General features: G+C 36.0%; 1 protein-coding gene across 1 annotated transcript; it reads left to right on the top strand.

Annotated features, from left to right (window-relative positions):
* The first annotated feature begins 1,813 nt into the window (after positions 1–1,813).
* Positions 1,814–4,039, top strand: LOC140813078 (uncharacterized). The gene is made up of 2 exons (XM_073171503.1): positions 1,814–2,161; positions 2,832–4,039. Exons 1-2 carry the CDS (start codon positions 1,837–1,839, stop codon positions 3,932–3,934), a joined length of 1,428 nt encoding a protein of 475 aa, XP_073027604.1. The 5' UTR covers positions 1,814–1,836; the 3' UTR covers positions 3,935–4,039.
* Positions 4,040–18,645: the final 14,606 nt, after the last annotated feature.

Genomic DNA, 18,645 nt, shown 5'->3' with positions numbered 1-18,645 from the left:
ATACTAGTGGTCCGCCGTGTAACTAATTCAAAAGCTAATTTGGTTAAGTTTTGATTAAATACTAAGGTACAGTTTGGTACATAGGATATGATAAGTAAGAGATATAGTATAAAGATAAATCAAGGATAAATATAATGATAAGATAATATGTTGAATGCTTGGTATGATTTTAACAAAAGTGATGAAATTTATATATTGAATTGTAATGACAAAATTAACCCTATCACAAAAACTTATATTTCATTCTTATCAAGATCTTGTAATTACATATCTCAATTCTTAAATTATATATATATATATATATATATACACACACACACATATATACATGTGTGTGTATATTTGTGTGTGTGTGCATGTATCTATATATTTGTATATATGTATGTATTTAATAAACATTTAACATTAACTTAAATACATTTAAATTAAGGGTAATTAAGTCATTTGTAATATATTTTATCATTACATTAAAATTATCACACCTCTTACCAAGGATATTTTATCCTTCTCAAAATTTATTTATCAAGAGCTCATGATATTATCATGGGCTTTTTAAAAATGTACCAAACATAGGATAAGGGAGATTATTTATCAATCCCACCCTTATCCCATGTATCAAACAATTAATACTTCCTTTCAAAAAAAAACAATTAATGCTTAATAATACAACTAAATGACTGTCCGCAAATTAACTACACTTTCTAGAGCCGTTAAAATGGGCTGACGAGATTCATCACACAACACAATTTGAGAACAACTCGATGGAGCTGAGTTTGAAAGCTTTATGATTTATAACATTTTTATGAATGAATAATATATGAGTTTAACCACTACCATCTTCGTGTACATAGGTGTTGGTCGTACATGTATCATTTTTTTAATTATATTAAAATAAATATAATATCGTAATTATAAAAATTAATAAGAAGTCAATGATCAATCTAGAATATACTAAAATGGATTGAGAAACTCTCGTGTGAGACATTTTAACATATCTATATTCTCGAGCCAGATTGACACGATTCATAATTTTCATGAGAAAGTATTATTTTTTATATAAAATATAATATATTTTTTTAAAATTTGAATCGAATGTTTTCATGAAATTGAAAGTGAGTTTTTGTGAAATTGATAACCCACAACATTTGTCGGGCTGATTCCATCTCTTAGATTTACATGAAGGAAAAGATTAACCTCATCGTAGAAGGCATAGTATGTTTTGGATTCCATAAACCACTCTACACGCAACACGATTTACATAATATATCATCTAGATTTACATGGAAGCAAAGATTAATATCATCGTAGAAAGCAACGAATATTTTCGATTCCATTACCCACTCTGCACGCAAATACAAAAAATCATCAGAACTTTGAAAAAAACGGACGCACGCCCTAAGCTTGACTAAAATACCACAAAAAACACTCAAGAAAAAAAAAAAAAAGAAGCAAAAAATTACTCAAACAAATAAAAATATTGTCTGATGATATAATTTTAATATGTACCCAAAAAAATAATAATAAAACAACAGGTACACGATAATTGTTGGTTTGACACACCCATATTATATTTTATCCCATGATAATAAATAAAGTAAAGAAGATTGTAGTAAGAGCCAGAGAAAGACAGATGGAAGCGTTTGGTTGAAAGAAACAGGATCGCTTGCCACGACTGTTGCTGTCACCGCGACTCGTCCTTTGCCTAAGACGACCACGTACGGTCTTGTAATTCCTTTGTCATAAATTATACTAAATAAATAAATCATATCAAATTATTTAATAATCTCTGAACATTTTGATCTCAGAACCATCCCCACGAGAGCCATATATATAAATATGTACGTGTTTGTGTACCATTACTCGCATTCGAAATCCAACGTTGTTTCCAAACAAGAAAAAACAAGAAAAAAATCCGAGATTGCAAACATGGCTGACAGAGGGACGTTGAAGGTTACTTCAATGTTTCTGTTACTGTTACTGGCGGTGATTTGCGAGGCCACCGTTGAGAATCCGGAGAAAGAATCTTGGACCGAATGGGCGAAGGATAAGTTGTCTGGGGGCCTTGCCGGCGCGAAGGCTGATGATCTTGATCCCACTGATACCAACCAGTTCGATGATGCCGCCAAGAAAACCAAAGATAAAATTACCCAAACAACTACTGGTAAGTAAATTTGACACGGGTTAGTTTTTATTGTCATGATATATATATGAATAATATGAGAATTCAATGTTCTTAGCGAGTTGTATTTGGAACTGGTCCCTGGTGGCTGGCAAATTGTTTTTACGTGGTAGAAATTTGTTCATTTGAAGTTCCTATGCGTGGTATGAGCAATCTCCTTCAAAATTTTTGAAATATTCACCAGAGATGGTTAAAATTGAGGATCATTTTGTGGTTATCTTCAAATCCCTCCGTCAGTACTATTTCATAATTTTTATTATTCTATTCAGTATAATGGTTTCACAAAGTTGCCTAAGGTCATTTGAGTTTGTATCGAATGCAAATAATAAAACCCTATTCAAATGGGATTTCTTTTAACCAAATTTGATCCTAGTACTTGAAAATTTTGAGGTAATATAACACGTGGGGGAGGAAAAGATGGATACTCGGGGTATTTCTTGGTAGCCTTAATTTGATTAGTTTTGTGCAATATACACTTTGAATATTGAAGTGATATCTTGCTAAGAGACTTCAACTGTTAACAAAAAAAGAACATTGATTCTTTAAACGAGATCCTCTTGCGATTTAGCCCATTTAATTTATGTTCACATTTTTAAGGTCGACTAGAATTAACGAGCTTGGAATTAATTTTGAGATTCATGTAATGCGGCAGGAGCTGGAAAGTATACTGCTGACAAAGCAACGGAAGCAGAAGACAAGGCAAGTGAACTGGGCAAGGAGACGAGAGAGAAGACCGGGGCAGCCAAAGACAAGGCATGCGAACTCGGCAAGAAAACTAGCGAGAAGACCGGGGCAGCCGAAGATAAGACCGTTGATCTCGGCTGGGAAGCTTACGAGGAGACGGTGGCGGAAAAAGACAAGGCGAGTGAACTGGGGAAGGGAGCTTCCGGGACAGTCAAAGACAAGGCGAGTGAACTGAGCAGGGGAGCTTCCGAGAAGACGATGGCAGCAAAAGACAAGGCGAGTGAACTGGGAAAGGGAGCTACCGGGGCAGTCAAAGACAAGGCGAATGAACTGGGCAGGGGAGTTTCCGAGAAGACTGTGGCCGCAAAAGACAAGGCGAGTGAACTGGGCAGAGGAGCTTCCGGGGAAGTCAAGGACAAGGCGAGTGAACTGGGCAGAGAAGCTTCCGAGAAGACGATGGCAGCAAAAGACAAGGCGGGTGAACTGGGAAAGGGCGCTTCCGGGGCAGTCAAAGACAAGGCGAGTGAACTGGGCAGGGGAGTTTCCAAGAAGACTACGGAAGCAAAAGACAAGGCGAGTGAACTGGGAAAAGGAGCTTCCGGGGAAGTCAAAGACAAGGCGAGTGAACTGGGCATGGTAGCTTCCGAGAAGACGGTGGCAGCAAAAGACAAGGCGAGTGAACTGGGCGGAGAAGCTTCCGGGGCAGTCAAAGACAAGGTGAGTGAATTGGGCAGGGGAGCTTCCGCGAAGACGGTGGCAGCAAAAGACAAGGCGAGTGAACTGGGCGGGGAAGCTTACGAGAAGACCGTGGCAGCAAAAGAAAAAACAGCCGAACTAGGCAAGGATACACACGAGAAAGCTAGGCAAGCGAAAGAAAAGGTGGCGGAGCAAGGCGAAAAGACAGGATCAGAGGCAGCAGACACCCTGAGTTGGGCGAAGGAGAAAGTGAAGGAAACCTACGATGCGGCGAAAGCCAAGGCCGGAGAAACGTACGAATCCGCCAAAGATAAATCACGCCAGATTATCGATAACCTGCAGCAGAGTGGCCGTGCCCACGACGCAGAGCTGTGAATCATCTCTGATTGTTGAGTTAGTATTTTGACGTGTTAATTGAGTCATATTTCCCGTTTGTGTATATCATTTTCATGGCCCAATAACATTTCAATTCATATAATATATACGATATCGCAATCTACCTATATTTAAATGATAAATAAACTTTAATGAAGGTGTAAATTTTGTTTGAAAGACGAAATATATTATCCAGTTATCTACACTAGGTTAATTGAGAAGTATATGTTATCATACTTTCAATTTAACGTGGTGAAGATAAAAATATATTTATATTATTATACTTTCAATTTAACTTGGTGAAGCTAAAATTATATTTATGTAATTTTGGTGAAACAAATATAGTTTTATGTAATTTTGGTGATAGTTTCTTAATTTTTTTTTTAAACAAACATTTGGCGTTTGTTTGTAAAACAAACTTGATTTATGTTAATCTAGTTGTTTTTTATTTTGTTGAAAATTATTATATTTTAAATTTTTAGATTAAAATTATATCATTTTTAATACAATATATACACATTTATTTTTATTCTAATAATAAAAATTATCATCTTTAGTTAAGATACATATAGAAGCTAATACTATTGAGTATTCATATTATTAATTTAAAAATAATCAAAATATTGTCATCGTGAAATTATAAGTTTGGGAGTTCGACAAATTAATGAGTGATTGAACTGAAGATCAGAATTTTACAGTTGAAAATATAAAACTGATCATACAATTGAAGAATTTTTATCAGGTTGAAATGAATTAAGTAGAATTAAAGTGAAAATATAAAACTGATCATACAATTGAAGAATATTTATCAGGTTGAAATGAATTAAGTAGAATTAAAGTTAATAAACTGAAGTTCTCAAAACCATTAATGAGTTTCCATACTGATGAAAAGAAAATATTGGGAGAGTGACAAATTAATCGATACCAGAATTGATCATGATATTTTTAGAACTGACATATCAAAACTGAAATACTCAAACAGAAGCTAACAGAGATTTCAAACTGAAAGGACGTCAGCTAGAACTGATTACCAAATATAGAATAAACTTAACTGATCAGTTTGACTCTTGATCAATTAGTCACGCCATCAGTTGCAATTTGAATTCCACCAGACAAACCGACATTTTGTACATGAGCAAATTAGTCGGCACACTGTAGTCTGATACCCCGTATTATTTTCAAAAAAATGTCTATGTGGACAAAAAGAGCATTCAACGGATGATATTATTAAATGCATTAAATGTTACCGTGGGAATCAAAGCATATACATAATTAAGGAGTTCAGTTGTGGAAGAGTGCCGAGTTTTACGAGAATATCAGTTACACAACTACTCAAGAACCTCAGTTATCAAGTCAATTGTGAGAGTGACAATCTTTTGAGATCAGTTGTGCTAGTGTATTTAAATTAATTAGTTTCTAGCTAAGCGAAGATAAGATTTTTAATTTGTTTTCTTTAAGGTATTAATTCCTCCCACTTCTGTGGTGTAAATGGTCTTGTAAGGCCCGAGAAATTTATCATGTTAATCCGAAATTATTTGACAATGGTTATTATAATCGGACACGATTTGCTGATAATTGACATGATTGAGGTTATACGGACTTGAATGAAGAAGCCGGGCGTCGTTGCATTATGAGCCAAGAGTTCGGACAGAATATGTGGCGCCCGAGCGGTAGAAAAGCACCGCCCGAGCGCCAATGTATCACAAGAAGAAATTCGGACAGAACTTGTGGCGTCCGAGCGGTAGAAAGTTACCGCTCGAGCGCCAATGGATTGTAAGTCAAGCACCGAACAGTATGTTCGGCGCCCGAGCGGTAGTTTATTACCGCTCGAGCGCCGCTGAAGGTTTGTGCAATTGTGACACGTTTCAGTTGCATGCACGGTGAGTATATATATATATATATATATATATATATATATATATATATATATATATATATATATATATAGACATGTTTGGAATTTATGATATTGTCTAAATTGAATAGGAGTTAGATATGATGTTCTTGACACAGTAGACATCGTATATCTGAAGTCAGATTGAAGAACGGACTGTGTATGGAATTGTTATGAATTTTCAGAGTTTATTCGGTTGTAATATACTGAATTGATATCAGAATCATGGTATTGTTGATTTTGTGATACTGGAATTAATATCTGATTTGTATTGTATCACTGGATATATTGATATTAACCAGATTGGGATTAGATGAGTTGTTGAATTGCTTGTACTGATATTGTACTGCCGGGATTGCGGGATTGTACAGAATTGATATAGAATTTAGTATTGATATTGATTATGAGTTCTGTATTATATCTGTGATGTTTGGATTGACGGGGTTACTGGGATTGTATTATTATATCGTCGAAACATCAGTTAATTGATATTGATCAGACTCAGTGTTGATTGTGATTATATCGTGTTATTGTCGAGATGGATTGGATTGTGTCTTGATTCGATATTGATCAGAACAGGCTTTGAATTGAGCTGTAGATTGACACAGCCTATTTAATATTGTGATTTCAGATTGATATGGACAGACGTAAATTTGAGACTTCGTCTTCATCAGATCATGAAGACAAAGGTATAAGTCAATGTGGTATTGGGAGATCGACTTGGGTCGGTTAGACTTGAGTTTCCCTAAATCACATACTTTACTTTATTGCATTGATTGATTGATATACTTGTTTTCTTGAGTTATAGATTACAGGTATTAGAAGAGTTATCTTATGACAGAAGTGCCGTTAGTGGTGGGATCGCCACGGGCACATTGCACGATGTCATAAGATGGTGTATTGGCGGTTGTGCCAAAGACTGTCACTGGATGATTGATTATCGATGTGGGTAGACTGATAGCTTCTTCTATTACTGTTGGTTGATATTATATCGATGTGGATAGATGTATAGCTTCTTCTATTACTGTTGATTGATGTTATATCGATGTGGATAGAATCGGACTTTGTTCTATTACTGGTAATCGATATCATATCAATGTGAATAGAATCAGGGCTTGCTCTATTACTGGTAATCGATAATATATCAATGTGAATAGAATCAGGGCTTCGTCTATTACTGTTAATCGATACTGTCTCGGTGTGGATAGAACTGGAGTCTTTTCTATTACTATTAATCGATACTATATCGGCGTGGATAGAACTGGAGTCTTTTCTATTACTGTTAGTCGATATATGCAGACCGACGTCTGGAACCGGGATCCCTAGACTAGGATTGAGTCTAGTCTGAATTTTGTAGCTACGAGTATTGTTGACAGTGTGCTATTGATTATGTTTCAGATGTGTTACATATTGTTGATACCTGATTACATGTTTTATATTTGTTTATATGATTGCATGTTTCATTGATTTATACTGGGAGTTATTCTCACCGGAGTTATCCGGCTGTTGTCTGGTCTGTATGTGTACTTGACAACAGGTGGGACAGGTTCAGAGCCAAGAAGAGAACGAGGCTGGACTAGATAGCGTGGAGATCCGGGCTTTGAAGCAACTTAGGATTCAGCACTGATTTGTAGTTGAACCTAGTTGAATTATTGTAGATAACCTCAGATTTGTATGTTTACGTTTAATATTAAATTTGAATTTAATTACATTACCTTCCCGCTGTGTATTTTAGAAAAAAAAAATTTAGACCCTGTTTATTCTAATTGATTAATTAGTCGTAATTATGATTTAGAACGTGATTAGCATCCGGGTCCCCACAACAGGTGGTATCAGAGCTGTAGGTCCTTGAATTGTAGGTTCCTTAGCATTGAGATAAAAGTTAGTGAGCGGGGTAGATTGAGTTTTCTTTCCCTGCATGTGATTGCTAGCATGTGATTTCTTATACTGATGATTTATATGTATGCTAGCATGATATTATGTTTTATTGCCTGGATTTATATGACATAGAAATGCATATAATGTTGAAATAACATTGTATCTGCTAAGATTTCAGTATGGTGTTACTTTGTATTAAACTACATGTTACCTGGATATCGGAGATGATTTGGTAATATGTATTATATGAAACGGGATCAGAACCAATTATTGATCAGAGGTAAGCTGATCAGGATTGGGATTGAGACGGACTTGTCTCCTGTTATTACTAATACCTGTGATTATCAGATATTCCTCCTAGACGAATTCCAGAACGGGGCAGTACATCGTATGATCAGATGGATGTGTCTGAAACTCTGATGGAAACACAGATGATAAGATTTCAGTCATTTCAACCACCGATTTTGAGGGGTGTTGTGACACCAGCTGATTGTGAGAATTGGCTTGAGGAGACAGAAATGGTATTTGAATTTCTTGGTCTCACAGATGAGTGTAGAGTTAACCTGATTGAGAACCAATTGCAAGAGACTGCAAGAAGATGGTGGTTACTAACCAAAGGAGCTTTAGAACAGAGTTGTTCAGTAATATCGTGGAAGATCTTTAAATTTGAATTTTATCAAAGATTCTTCCCTACATCATACAGACAGGACAGAAGTGCAGAGTTTACTAACTTGAGACAGGGTCAGATGAGTATTGATGAGTATTTGGCACAGTTCTTCACCTTAATTACGTTTTGGTCCTCTTGTGGCTAGGAATGATGATGCGACATCTAGCCAGTTTATTCAGGGATTGAATCCTGAGATACGTACATTGGTGAATGTGAAGCAATCGAGTAGTTTTGCTGATACATTGAACAGAGCCAAAAGAGCAGAAACGGTTCTGATAGGACAACAGGGAGCATCGTATGATCTTCCAGCATCGAATCCACAACAACTGCCTTCCAGAGTTGAGATTGGCAGCAACAGTGGTAAAAAGAAAGAACCATTGAAGATCGAAAAGAAACAGATTAAGAAGTTAAGAGGTGGACAGAGTAGTTCATCTAGCTCCAGTGTTTCCAGTCCGAGTTATACTGGAGTATACTGCAGAACTTGCGGAGGAAGACATCCCACATAACATTGCCAAGGAATACTTAGTAGATGCAATGTCTGTAAACAGTCGGGACACTTTGCGAGAGTTTGTCCTCAAAGAGATTCCCGAAGATTTTAGGGAACAGAATCATCTGATGACACTGATTGTGGAACAGACCCAGATATAGTAACAGGTACTATTATTGATGATTCTATTGCATATGTATTGATATATACTAATGCATTTGTTAAGAATATCTTTGACTGAGTTGCATGGAGATATGCTATATCTGTTGGGTTGGTTGTACTGTAGTATTGATTTCCTAGCTTGAGGAAAATGTTGATATCAGAGATTTCACTGACATATTATATACTACAGTAAGATAAGAATGAGATCGAGCTAGATTCTGATGTACTTGTGTTTTAGGATTTGATTGCATTATTGATATGAATATGCTGAACAAGTACAGACATATTGTAGAATTTTTCTAGAAATGGTAAGATTCAGACCAAAGATAACTGATCAGTGGAGATACCACGATAAGGATTCTAGATTTAGAATTCCTTTGATATCTGTATTGTATATGACTCGATTAGTACAGAAAGGAGCAGATTGCATCCTTATATATTCAGTAGATCCACTGAAATCGAGTTTAGTATTGATAGATTGGTCAGTATTATACAAGTTGACTGATGTTTGCCTAGATAAGATTTCAGAATGGTGTTATATCAGAAAGATAAAGTTCAGAATTGAATGGAGATCAGGTATTGTTTGTATAGTAGATTTAGTACAGAATGGTATTAACTATACAGAATGATACAAAATGAATTGAAAGAATATTTGAAAGATCATATTAAATATTCTGAGAATTATGATTCTTGTATACAGAAATTGTTCAGATATGTATTTTGTTGAATCAGATTGTATTCAGAATAGATGATATCTGATGCTAGTATACTGATTGATTTTGAGACAGTTGATATTGTGATCAGTGACTGATCAGATACCGATATCAGAAAGATCAGACAATCGGAAATGTCAGAATTGTCAGAGATTGATATTATATGAGTTGACAGATTATCTGATATGATTGTGTTTTAAACTGCTTGAGAATTTCGCTTCTAGATCAGTATTTTATACAGATTGTATTGTTTGGGGAGCATATTATATTTGCAGATGATATATAGCAGTTGATCAGTATGGCATGAAGATCTGATTGATTTGTCAGAATCGATAGTATTGTTAGAACTTACAATCCTATATATTTACTAGATTAGTATAGATTATGGTTATTCTGAATCAGTATTGATACAGATTTTATGAACCGTTGAGAGTTGATATAGACAGATTAGATCAGTCGTGACAGAATTTGTACAAAAAATGTTAGCAGAAATTGTACTGATATGTCTGAATCGCTAACAAAAAAGACAGAAAGATAGAAATCAGAAGATTTATTACGGATTTTGTATAGTTTTGATTCGATAGGGGGAGTATATTTCGATGAATTTCATAATAAGATTATCCCAATACTTTCCAGATTTTTATATTTGATGATTATGATTGACAGATTGTTCAATCTATATCTATTAGTTTGTACAAAATGATGTACAAATAGAACCAAATGACACAGATTGATGTCAGAACATAGTCAGAGTGACTAGAATATAGAAGTAAATTATGTCAGATTGTGATTTTGATTGAGTTGTATTCGTAATAGAGTATATCATGAACTCTCTTTTAGATTGTTTCACAGATTGACATGCAGTCAGAATGTGTTATTCAGATATTAAAAGATTTTGGTACAGCTTTAGTGCTGGATGTTAGCACTAATTATTATGACTATTGTCACTGTTTGAATTACTGTATGACAATAGCTATTAAGACAGTTCAGAATGGACAGATTTAAGAAACCAACGTCGGATGATGACGATTGGTATTTGAAGATAAAGATTGAGTATATCCTGGACCGGGATAAACAGATTTGATAACAGCTGATAGTAGTGATTTGCTATGAGCTGTGGTTTGGTATATACAGATGTTGTATAGCCAGTATGGTGAGATTGAGATTTCAGAACAGATTCATTGAGATGAGTTCTGCTTTGAACTCTGTATACATTTCTTCTGAATCGATTGTTGCGAGTTCGGGGACGAACTCAGATCTAAGAGGGGGAGAAATGTAAGGCCCGAGAAATTTATCATGTTAATCCGAAATGATTTGACAATGGTTATTATAATCGGACACAATTTGCTGATAATTGACATGATTGAGGTTATACGGACTTGAATGAAGAAGCCGGGCGTCGTTGCATTATGAGCCAAGAGTTCGGACAGAATATGTGGCGCCCGAGCGGTAGAAAAGCACCGCCCGAGCACCAATGTATCACAAGAAGAAATTCGGACAGAACTTGTGGCGCCCGAGCGGTAGAAAGTTACCGCTCGAGCGCCAATGGATTGTAAGTCAAGCACCGAACAGTATGTTCGGCGCCCGAGCGGTAGTTTATTACCGCTCGAGCGCCGCTTAAGGTTTGTGCAATTGTGACACGTTTCAGTTGCATGCACGGTGAGTATATATATATATATATATATATATATATATATATATATATGTACACGATTCTTGCTTCAGAAGAAAGGAGAAGAAATCAAGAAAAGGGCCGAGGAAGGTTATAGAAAATCCTTACGCCTTTCGTGAGAAATCCGTCCGTCTGTTTTTAAATCCGACTTCAGTACCGAGTTCCTATCAACGTAGACTACAACTGGACGTAAGTTTTGCTACGTTTAGACATGTTTGGAATTTATGATATTGTCTAAATTGAATAGGAGTTAGATATGATGTTCTTGACACAGTAGACATCGTATATCTGAAGTCAGATTGAAGAACGGACTGTGTATGGAATTGTTATGAATTTTCAGAGTTTATTCGGTTGTAATATACTGAATTGATATCAGAATCATGGTATTGTTGATTTTGTGATACTGGAATTAATATCTGATTTGTATTGTATCACTGGATATATTGATATTAACCAGATTGGGATTAGATGAGTTGTTGAATTGCTTGTACTGATATTGTATTGCCGGGATTGCGGGATTGTACAGAATTGATATAGAATTTAGTATTGATATTGATTATGAGTTCTGTATTATATCTGTGATGTTTGGATTGACGGGGTTACTGGGATTGTATTATTATACCGTCGAAACATCAGTTAATTGATATTGATCAGACTCAGTGTTGATTGTGATTATATCATGTTATTGTCGATATGGATTGGATTGTGTCTTGATTCGATATTGATCAGAACAGGCTTTGAATTGAGCTGTAGATTGACACAGCCTATTTAATATTGTGATTTCAGATTGATATGGACAGACGTAAATTTGAGACTTCGTCTTCATCAGATCATGAAGACAAAGGTATAAGTCAATGTGGTATTGGGAGATCGACTTGGGTCGGTTAGACTTGAGTTTCCCTAAATCACATACTTTACTTTATTGCATTGATTGATTGATATACTTGTTTTCTTGAGTTATAGATTACAGGTATTAGAAGAGTTATCTTATGACAGAAGTGCCGTTAGTGGTGGGATCGCCACGGGCACATTGCACAATGTCATAAGATGGTGTATTGGCGGTTGTGCCAAAGACTGTCACTGGATGATTGATTATCGATGTGGGTAGACTGATAGCTTCTTCTATTACTGTTGGTTGATATTATATCGATTTGGATAGATGTATAGCTTCTTTTATTACTGTTGATTGATGTTATATCGATGTGGATAGAATCGGACTTTGTTCTATTACTGGTAATCGAGATCATATCAATGTGAATAGAATCAGGGACATTGAATCAGGGCTTGCTCTATTACTGGTAATCGATAATATATCAATGTGAATAGAATCAGGGCTTCGTCTATTACTGTTAATCGATACTGTATCGGTGTGGATAGAACTGGAGTCTTTTCTATTACTGTTAATCGATACTATATCGGCGTGGATAGAACTGGAGTCTTTTCTATTACTGTTAGTCGATATATGCAGACCGACGTCTGGAACCGGGATCCCTAGACTAGGATTGAGTCTAGTCTGAATTTTGTAGCTACGAGTATTGTTGACAGTGTGCTATTGATTATGTTTCAGATGTGTTACATATTGTTGATACCTGATTACATGTTTTATATTTGTTTATATGATTGCATGTTTCATTGATTTATACTGGGAGTTATTCTCACCGGAGTTATCCGGCTGTTGTCTGGTCTGTATGTGTACTTGACAACATGTGGGACAGGTTCAGAGTCAAGAAGAGAACGAGGCTGGACTAGATAGCGTGGAGATCCGGGCTTTGAAGCAACTTAGGATTCAGCACTGACTTGTAGTTGAACCTAGTTGAATTATTGTAGATAACCTCAGATTTGTATCTTTATTTTAATATGTAATTTGAATTTAATTACATTACGTTCCCGCTGTGTATTTTAGAAAAAAAATTTTAGACCCTGTTTATACTAATTGATTAATTAGTCATAATTATGATTTAGAACGTGATTAGCATCCGGGTCCCCACAGGTCTCAAGGAATTAACCTCCAGGATACAAAACCTATATATCTGAAAAATTGAAAGTTACGCTCCTTTAAATTTTTTGGAGCAAAAATCACAAGTTAAAAAATTAACAAGAAGAAAAGAAGAAATTTGCTTGAGGGAATTATTCACGCTTCTTCTTCTGGAAGAACTTTGTGGAGGAATATATGGAATCCAGAAGTTGCCTTCAGGAGATACAACTCAAATGAAATGATGTCCTTTTCCCAAAAAACCACCCATTGGTTGAATCGTCTCTTGCCAAAAGACACCAAAAAATTAAAACTTTATAATGTTTGAAAGCAACGATCCGATTCGAACCGATTTCTTCTTTTTCCCTCATTTTTTTTGGTTTCACTTCTTTCTTTCTTTTATATATATATATATATATATATATATATATATATATATATATATATATTGGTCAAATGCAGGTGAATGAATATAGTACTTATTATGTAAATACATATAAATTACAATCCCCCACTTATTTACATAAAGTAAAAAATACAAAATACAAACTAACTTTACGATGTGAATAGCCATGAGTTGACTTTGCCTTTAACTTATGGTTGAATATGCAACGTTTTGGAAACATACTCTCACTATGTATGACTTCTTGCTCCTTAATCTTAGCAGCACCGATTTTAATATGGGCCTTGTGTTGGATCCTGGTTTTCACAAGTACTCTAGGAATTTACCAATATAATCAACAAGAAGCGGCCTCTCACTTCTTTACTTGTGTAGGTAAACTTATCAAGAATGTCCACAACACATTCCACAAAACCATAAGTGTAAGGCCCGAGAAATTTATCCTGTTAATCCGAAATGATTTCTTGATTAATTAATGTAATTATGGGCGAAAGGAACTAGACCGGGAAAGACGAGAACAGACGCGAAATATGTGCGAAGGAGATGCCATACACGCACATGCGCGAGTTGGTGCGCACACATGCGCGGTTTTGGCAGAAGACTCCGCACATATGCGTGGCGTGAGGGCGCGCATATGTGCGACGTGAACGGGTGCATATGCGCGAGCAGGGCAGAGAAGTTGGCGCACATGCGCTGCGTGAAGGCGCGCATCTGCGCGAGTTGCATTGCACGAGACAGTAGGTCTCGTGCATATGCGCGACGATGGGGCGCGCATATGCGCGAGCTGTTGTGTCGAAGACGTGCCGAGACTTTGTGTCTCGCGCATATGCGACGTTGTTGGTAGCGCATATGCGCGAGACGTGCAGAACATGCATGAAGCCACTTGCCCCTTGTATGCAACGTGTATGTATATATATACATATACACAAGCTTGTAATTCAGAAGAGATAAAAGAAACGAGGAAATGGCTCAAGTTCTGATTTTGAATTGCGAACGATCCGCCCGTTTGATTTGAAATCTAAGTACAACACCGAGTTCCTAGCGACAACAGCTTCAACTGGACGTAAGTTTTGTTACGTTTAGATATCATTTAAAAAAATGATATTGTCAGAATTGAATAGAAATCATGTATGGTGTTTCTGATACAGTAGACATCGTATATTTGAAGTCAGAATGAAGAACAGACTGTTTATGTAATTGTTATGATTTTCGGAGTCGATTTGATTGAGAATCAATATCAGATTTATTATCGTTGAGATTATGATTCGTATCGATATTGATTATGAGTGCTGGTACTATATCTGTGATGCTGGGACTGACGGAGTTATAAAGATTGTATTATTATGCCGTCGAAACATCCGTAAATTGATATTGATCAGATTCGGTATTGGTTGAGATTGTATTGTGGTACCATATGTCGATTGACATTGATCAGATTATGTTTTGATTTGAGTATTGATCAGAACAGGTTTTGAACTGAGTTATATACTGATATTGTATCTATTCGATTGTCATTATCATATTGGGTATGGACAGAGTTGAAGTCGGGACTTCGTCTTCGTCAGACCGAGAAGATAAAGGTATAAATTAATGTTGAGTTGGGATTGCATAACTCGAGTGAGGTTTGACTCGAGTTTCCCTAAATCACATACTTTATTTTATTGCATTGTTATTTGCAATTGAATACGATTGATATCTTTGGTCTATGGATTTATAGACAATGTATGTTTTGAGTCATAGGCGGTTGTGCCTAGTCGTAGACATTTGATCTTGTGACAGAAGGGCTGGATAGTGAGGACTCGTCACTGGCCCATTGCACTTTGTCGCAAGATAGTGTATTAGTGAAACTGCCAAAGTCTGTGACAGATAAATCAAGACACCGGACGTTTGGCTATATCGGAGTGAATAAAATTGGAGTCTTTTCTATTACTGGTGTTCGATATGGAAAGAGCCAAAGTTCGTGAATAAGAATATACCACCACCCCGATCGGGAGTGTAGGTGGGTGTATGTTCTTATTCCGACCGGGATCCCTAGATTAGGACTGAGTCGAGTCTGAGTCTGAGAATCACGGAGAATGATTCATTGCTTGATATTGAATTATGTTCCTGATTATGGTACATGTTTAGAATATGATTTATTCTTGATATTGATTCATGTTTAGGATTATAATACATGTAATGAATATTTGATTTATGTTTCTGATTTTGATACATGTTAGGAATATCTGTTTTATGCTTTTATATTGTTTTTATGATTGTATGTATACATGGTTTATACTAAGAATATAATTCTCACCGGAATTATCCGCCTGTTGTCTTGTTTGTATGTGTGCATGACAACAGGTGGGACAGGATAAGGGTCAAGAAGAGAACGAGGCTCGACTAGATAGCGTGGAGATCCGGGCTTCAGAAATGGACTAGGATTCAGTACTTGATCTATAGTAATTGAAATCTAGTTTAATAGGAATGTACTAAGTACTAGACTGGTACTTTAACTGTAATATGTAAATTAAATGGATTTACATTACGTTTCCGCTATGTATGTTGAAAAAAATAATTTATGTCCCACATTACTTAATTGTTTCATTTGATATTAAAAACGATTAAAGAAATGATTAGCGTCCGGGTCCCCACAACAGGTGGTATCAGAGCTATAGGTCCTGAACTGTAGGTTTTGAGACTGAGATAGAAGCGAGTGAACGAGGTAGAATGAATTTTCCTTCCTTGCATGTGATTGCTAGCATGTAATTTATTATATTGTTGAATCACATTGTATATGCGAATGTTGCAATATGTGCTTACTGTTTTTTTTTTTTGGAAATACATGTTACTTGAATATCTGAGTTGATTTGGTAATGTGTATTATTTGGAAATGAATCGGATCCCATTCTTGATCAGAGGTAAGCTGATCAGGAAGGGACTGAGACGGATTTGTCTCATGTGATTTTTAACTTTTATGATTATCAGACATACCTCCTCGAAGAATTCCGGAACGAGGTAGTATTTCGAATGATCAGATGGATGTGTCAGAAACTTTGATGGAAACACAGTTGAAGAAGTTTCAGTCATTACAACCGCCGATCTTGAGGGGTATCGAGACGATTGTTGATTGTGAAAATTGGTTGGATGATATAGAGATATTATTTGATTCACTTGAGTACCCAGATGAAAGGAGAGTTAAATTGATTGGGAATCAGTTAAAGGAAGTCGCAAAGAGTTGGTGGATTGCAACCAAAGAAGTTTTAGAGCAGCGTGGTACAATGATTACGTGGAAGATCTTCAAAATTGAATTCTATCGAAGATTTTTCCCATGTTCGTACCGAGATGATAAAAGGGCAGAATTTGAAGATTTGAAACAGATTCATTTAAGAATTGTGAATATGTTGCTCAATTTTCTACCTTGCTACGTTTTGCTCCTCACGTGGCTGGAAATGATGAAGCTGTGACTGATCAGTTTGTTAAGGGATTGAATCCTGAGATATTGACATTAGTAAATACAGGCCGACCCTATAGTTTTGTTGATGCTCTGAGTAGGGCAAAGAGAGCCGAAGCCAGTCTGACAAGACAGAAAAGAACTTCGTTTGCGCCTCTAGCATCGAGACCACAACAACCAGCTCTCGGACCTGAGACTGGTAGTAGTAGTGGTGAAAAGAAAGACTATTTGAAAGCTCGAAAGAAGCAATTTAAGAAATTAGGCAGCAGTCTTTCTAGCTCCAGTAGTTCGAGTCAGAGTTATACTGGAGTGTATTGCAGCACCTGTGGAGGGAGACATCCCACTGAGCAATGCAAAGGAGTATTTGGTAGTTGCCGTATCTGCAAACAATCATGACATTTCGCAAGAGTATGTCCACTGAAAGGTTCCCGAAGATTTCAGGGAGCAGAATAATCTGGGTGTAGTGATCGAGGAACAGACCCAAGATACACTTGACAAGATAGTGGCAGGTACTGTTCTTTTATGATTATATTGTATATGTATATATATATATATATATATATATATATATATATATATATATATATATATATATATATATATATATACTAATGCATTCTCTACGATTATCCCTGACTGAGTTGCATTGATATATGTTGTATCTGTTGAGTCTGTATGTACTGTGGTATTGATTTCCTTATCTTTTGAGGGAAATGTTGATATCAGTAAAATTCTGTGACATATTGTATACTGCAGTAAGATGAGAATGTAATTGAGTTAGACTGTGTAGTACTTGTGTGTCTGATTATGACTGCATGATTGATGTTGGTATATTGAATAAGTACAGAGTTGTAGTAGATTCTTGCCAGGATATGGTAAGATTCGGACCTGAAATGGTCGAAGAATGAATAATGTACGGTAAGGATTCTCGATTTTGAATTCCTTGATATCCGTATTAGGTATGATTCGATGATTATCGAAAAGAATGGAGTAATTCCTTATGTAATTAATTGATTACTGAAGTTGAGTCTATCAAGGAATGAGTTGCCAGTAGTAGGAGAGTTGCTATAGTCGTTCCAGATGAAATTCCGGGTTTGTCTTATATCAGGGAAAGTGATTTCAGCCTTGATTCGATATCAGGTATGGGTTTCATTTTAGAATTTTGTACAGAATGATATTGATTGAATTGAAAGAATTGAAATGTCAGTTAGAAGATTTAATGCCTGAGAGTTAGAGTTACATCTGATTATGTGTTTCTCTGGGAAATACTTTAGTTCTGTGTATGGGCTGATAAATCCTGTATTCAGAGGTGTTCTGATAACTTTATGCTCGTTTTATCTATGATATTTTGATATATTCGCAGTGTATGAGTGATTGTAGCGCAGTTAAGACCACCATGATCAGTGGCTGAAAACAATATTGAAAACGACAGA

This window comes from Primulina eburnea, chromosome 14 (genome assembly GCF_022965805.1).
Source record: "Primulina eburnea isolate SZY01 chromosome 14, ASM2296580v1, whole genome shotgun sequence".
Classification (NCBI taxonomy): domain Eukaryota; kingdom Viridiplantae; phylum Streptophyta; class Magnoliopsida; order Lamiales; family Gesneriaceae; genus Primulina; species Primulina eburnea.
This window is presented reverse-complemented; position numbering and strand designations above follow the sequence as displayed.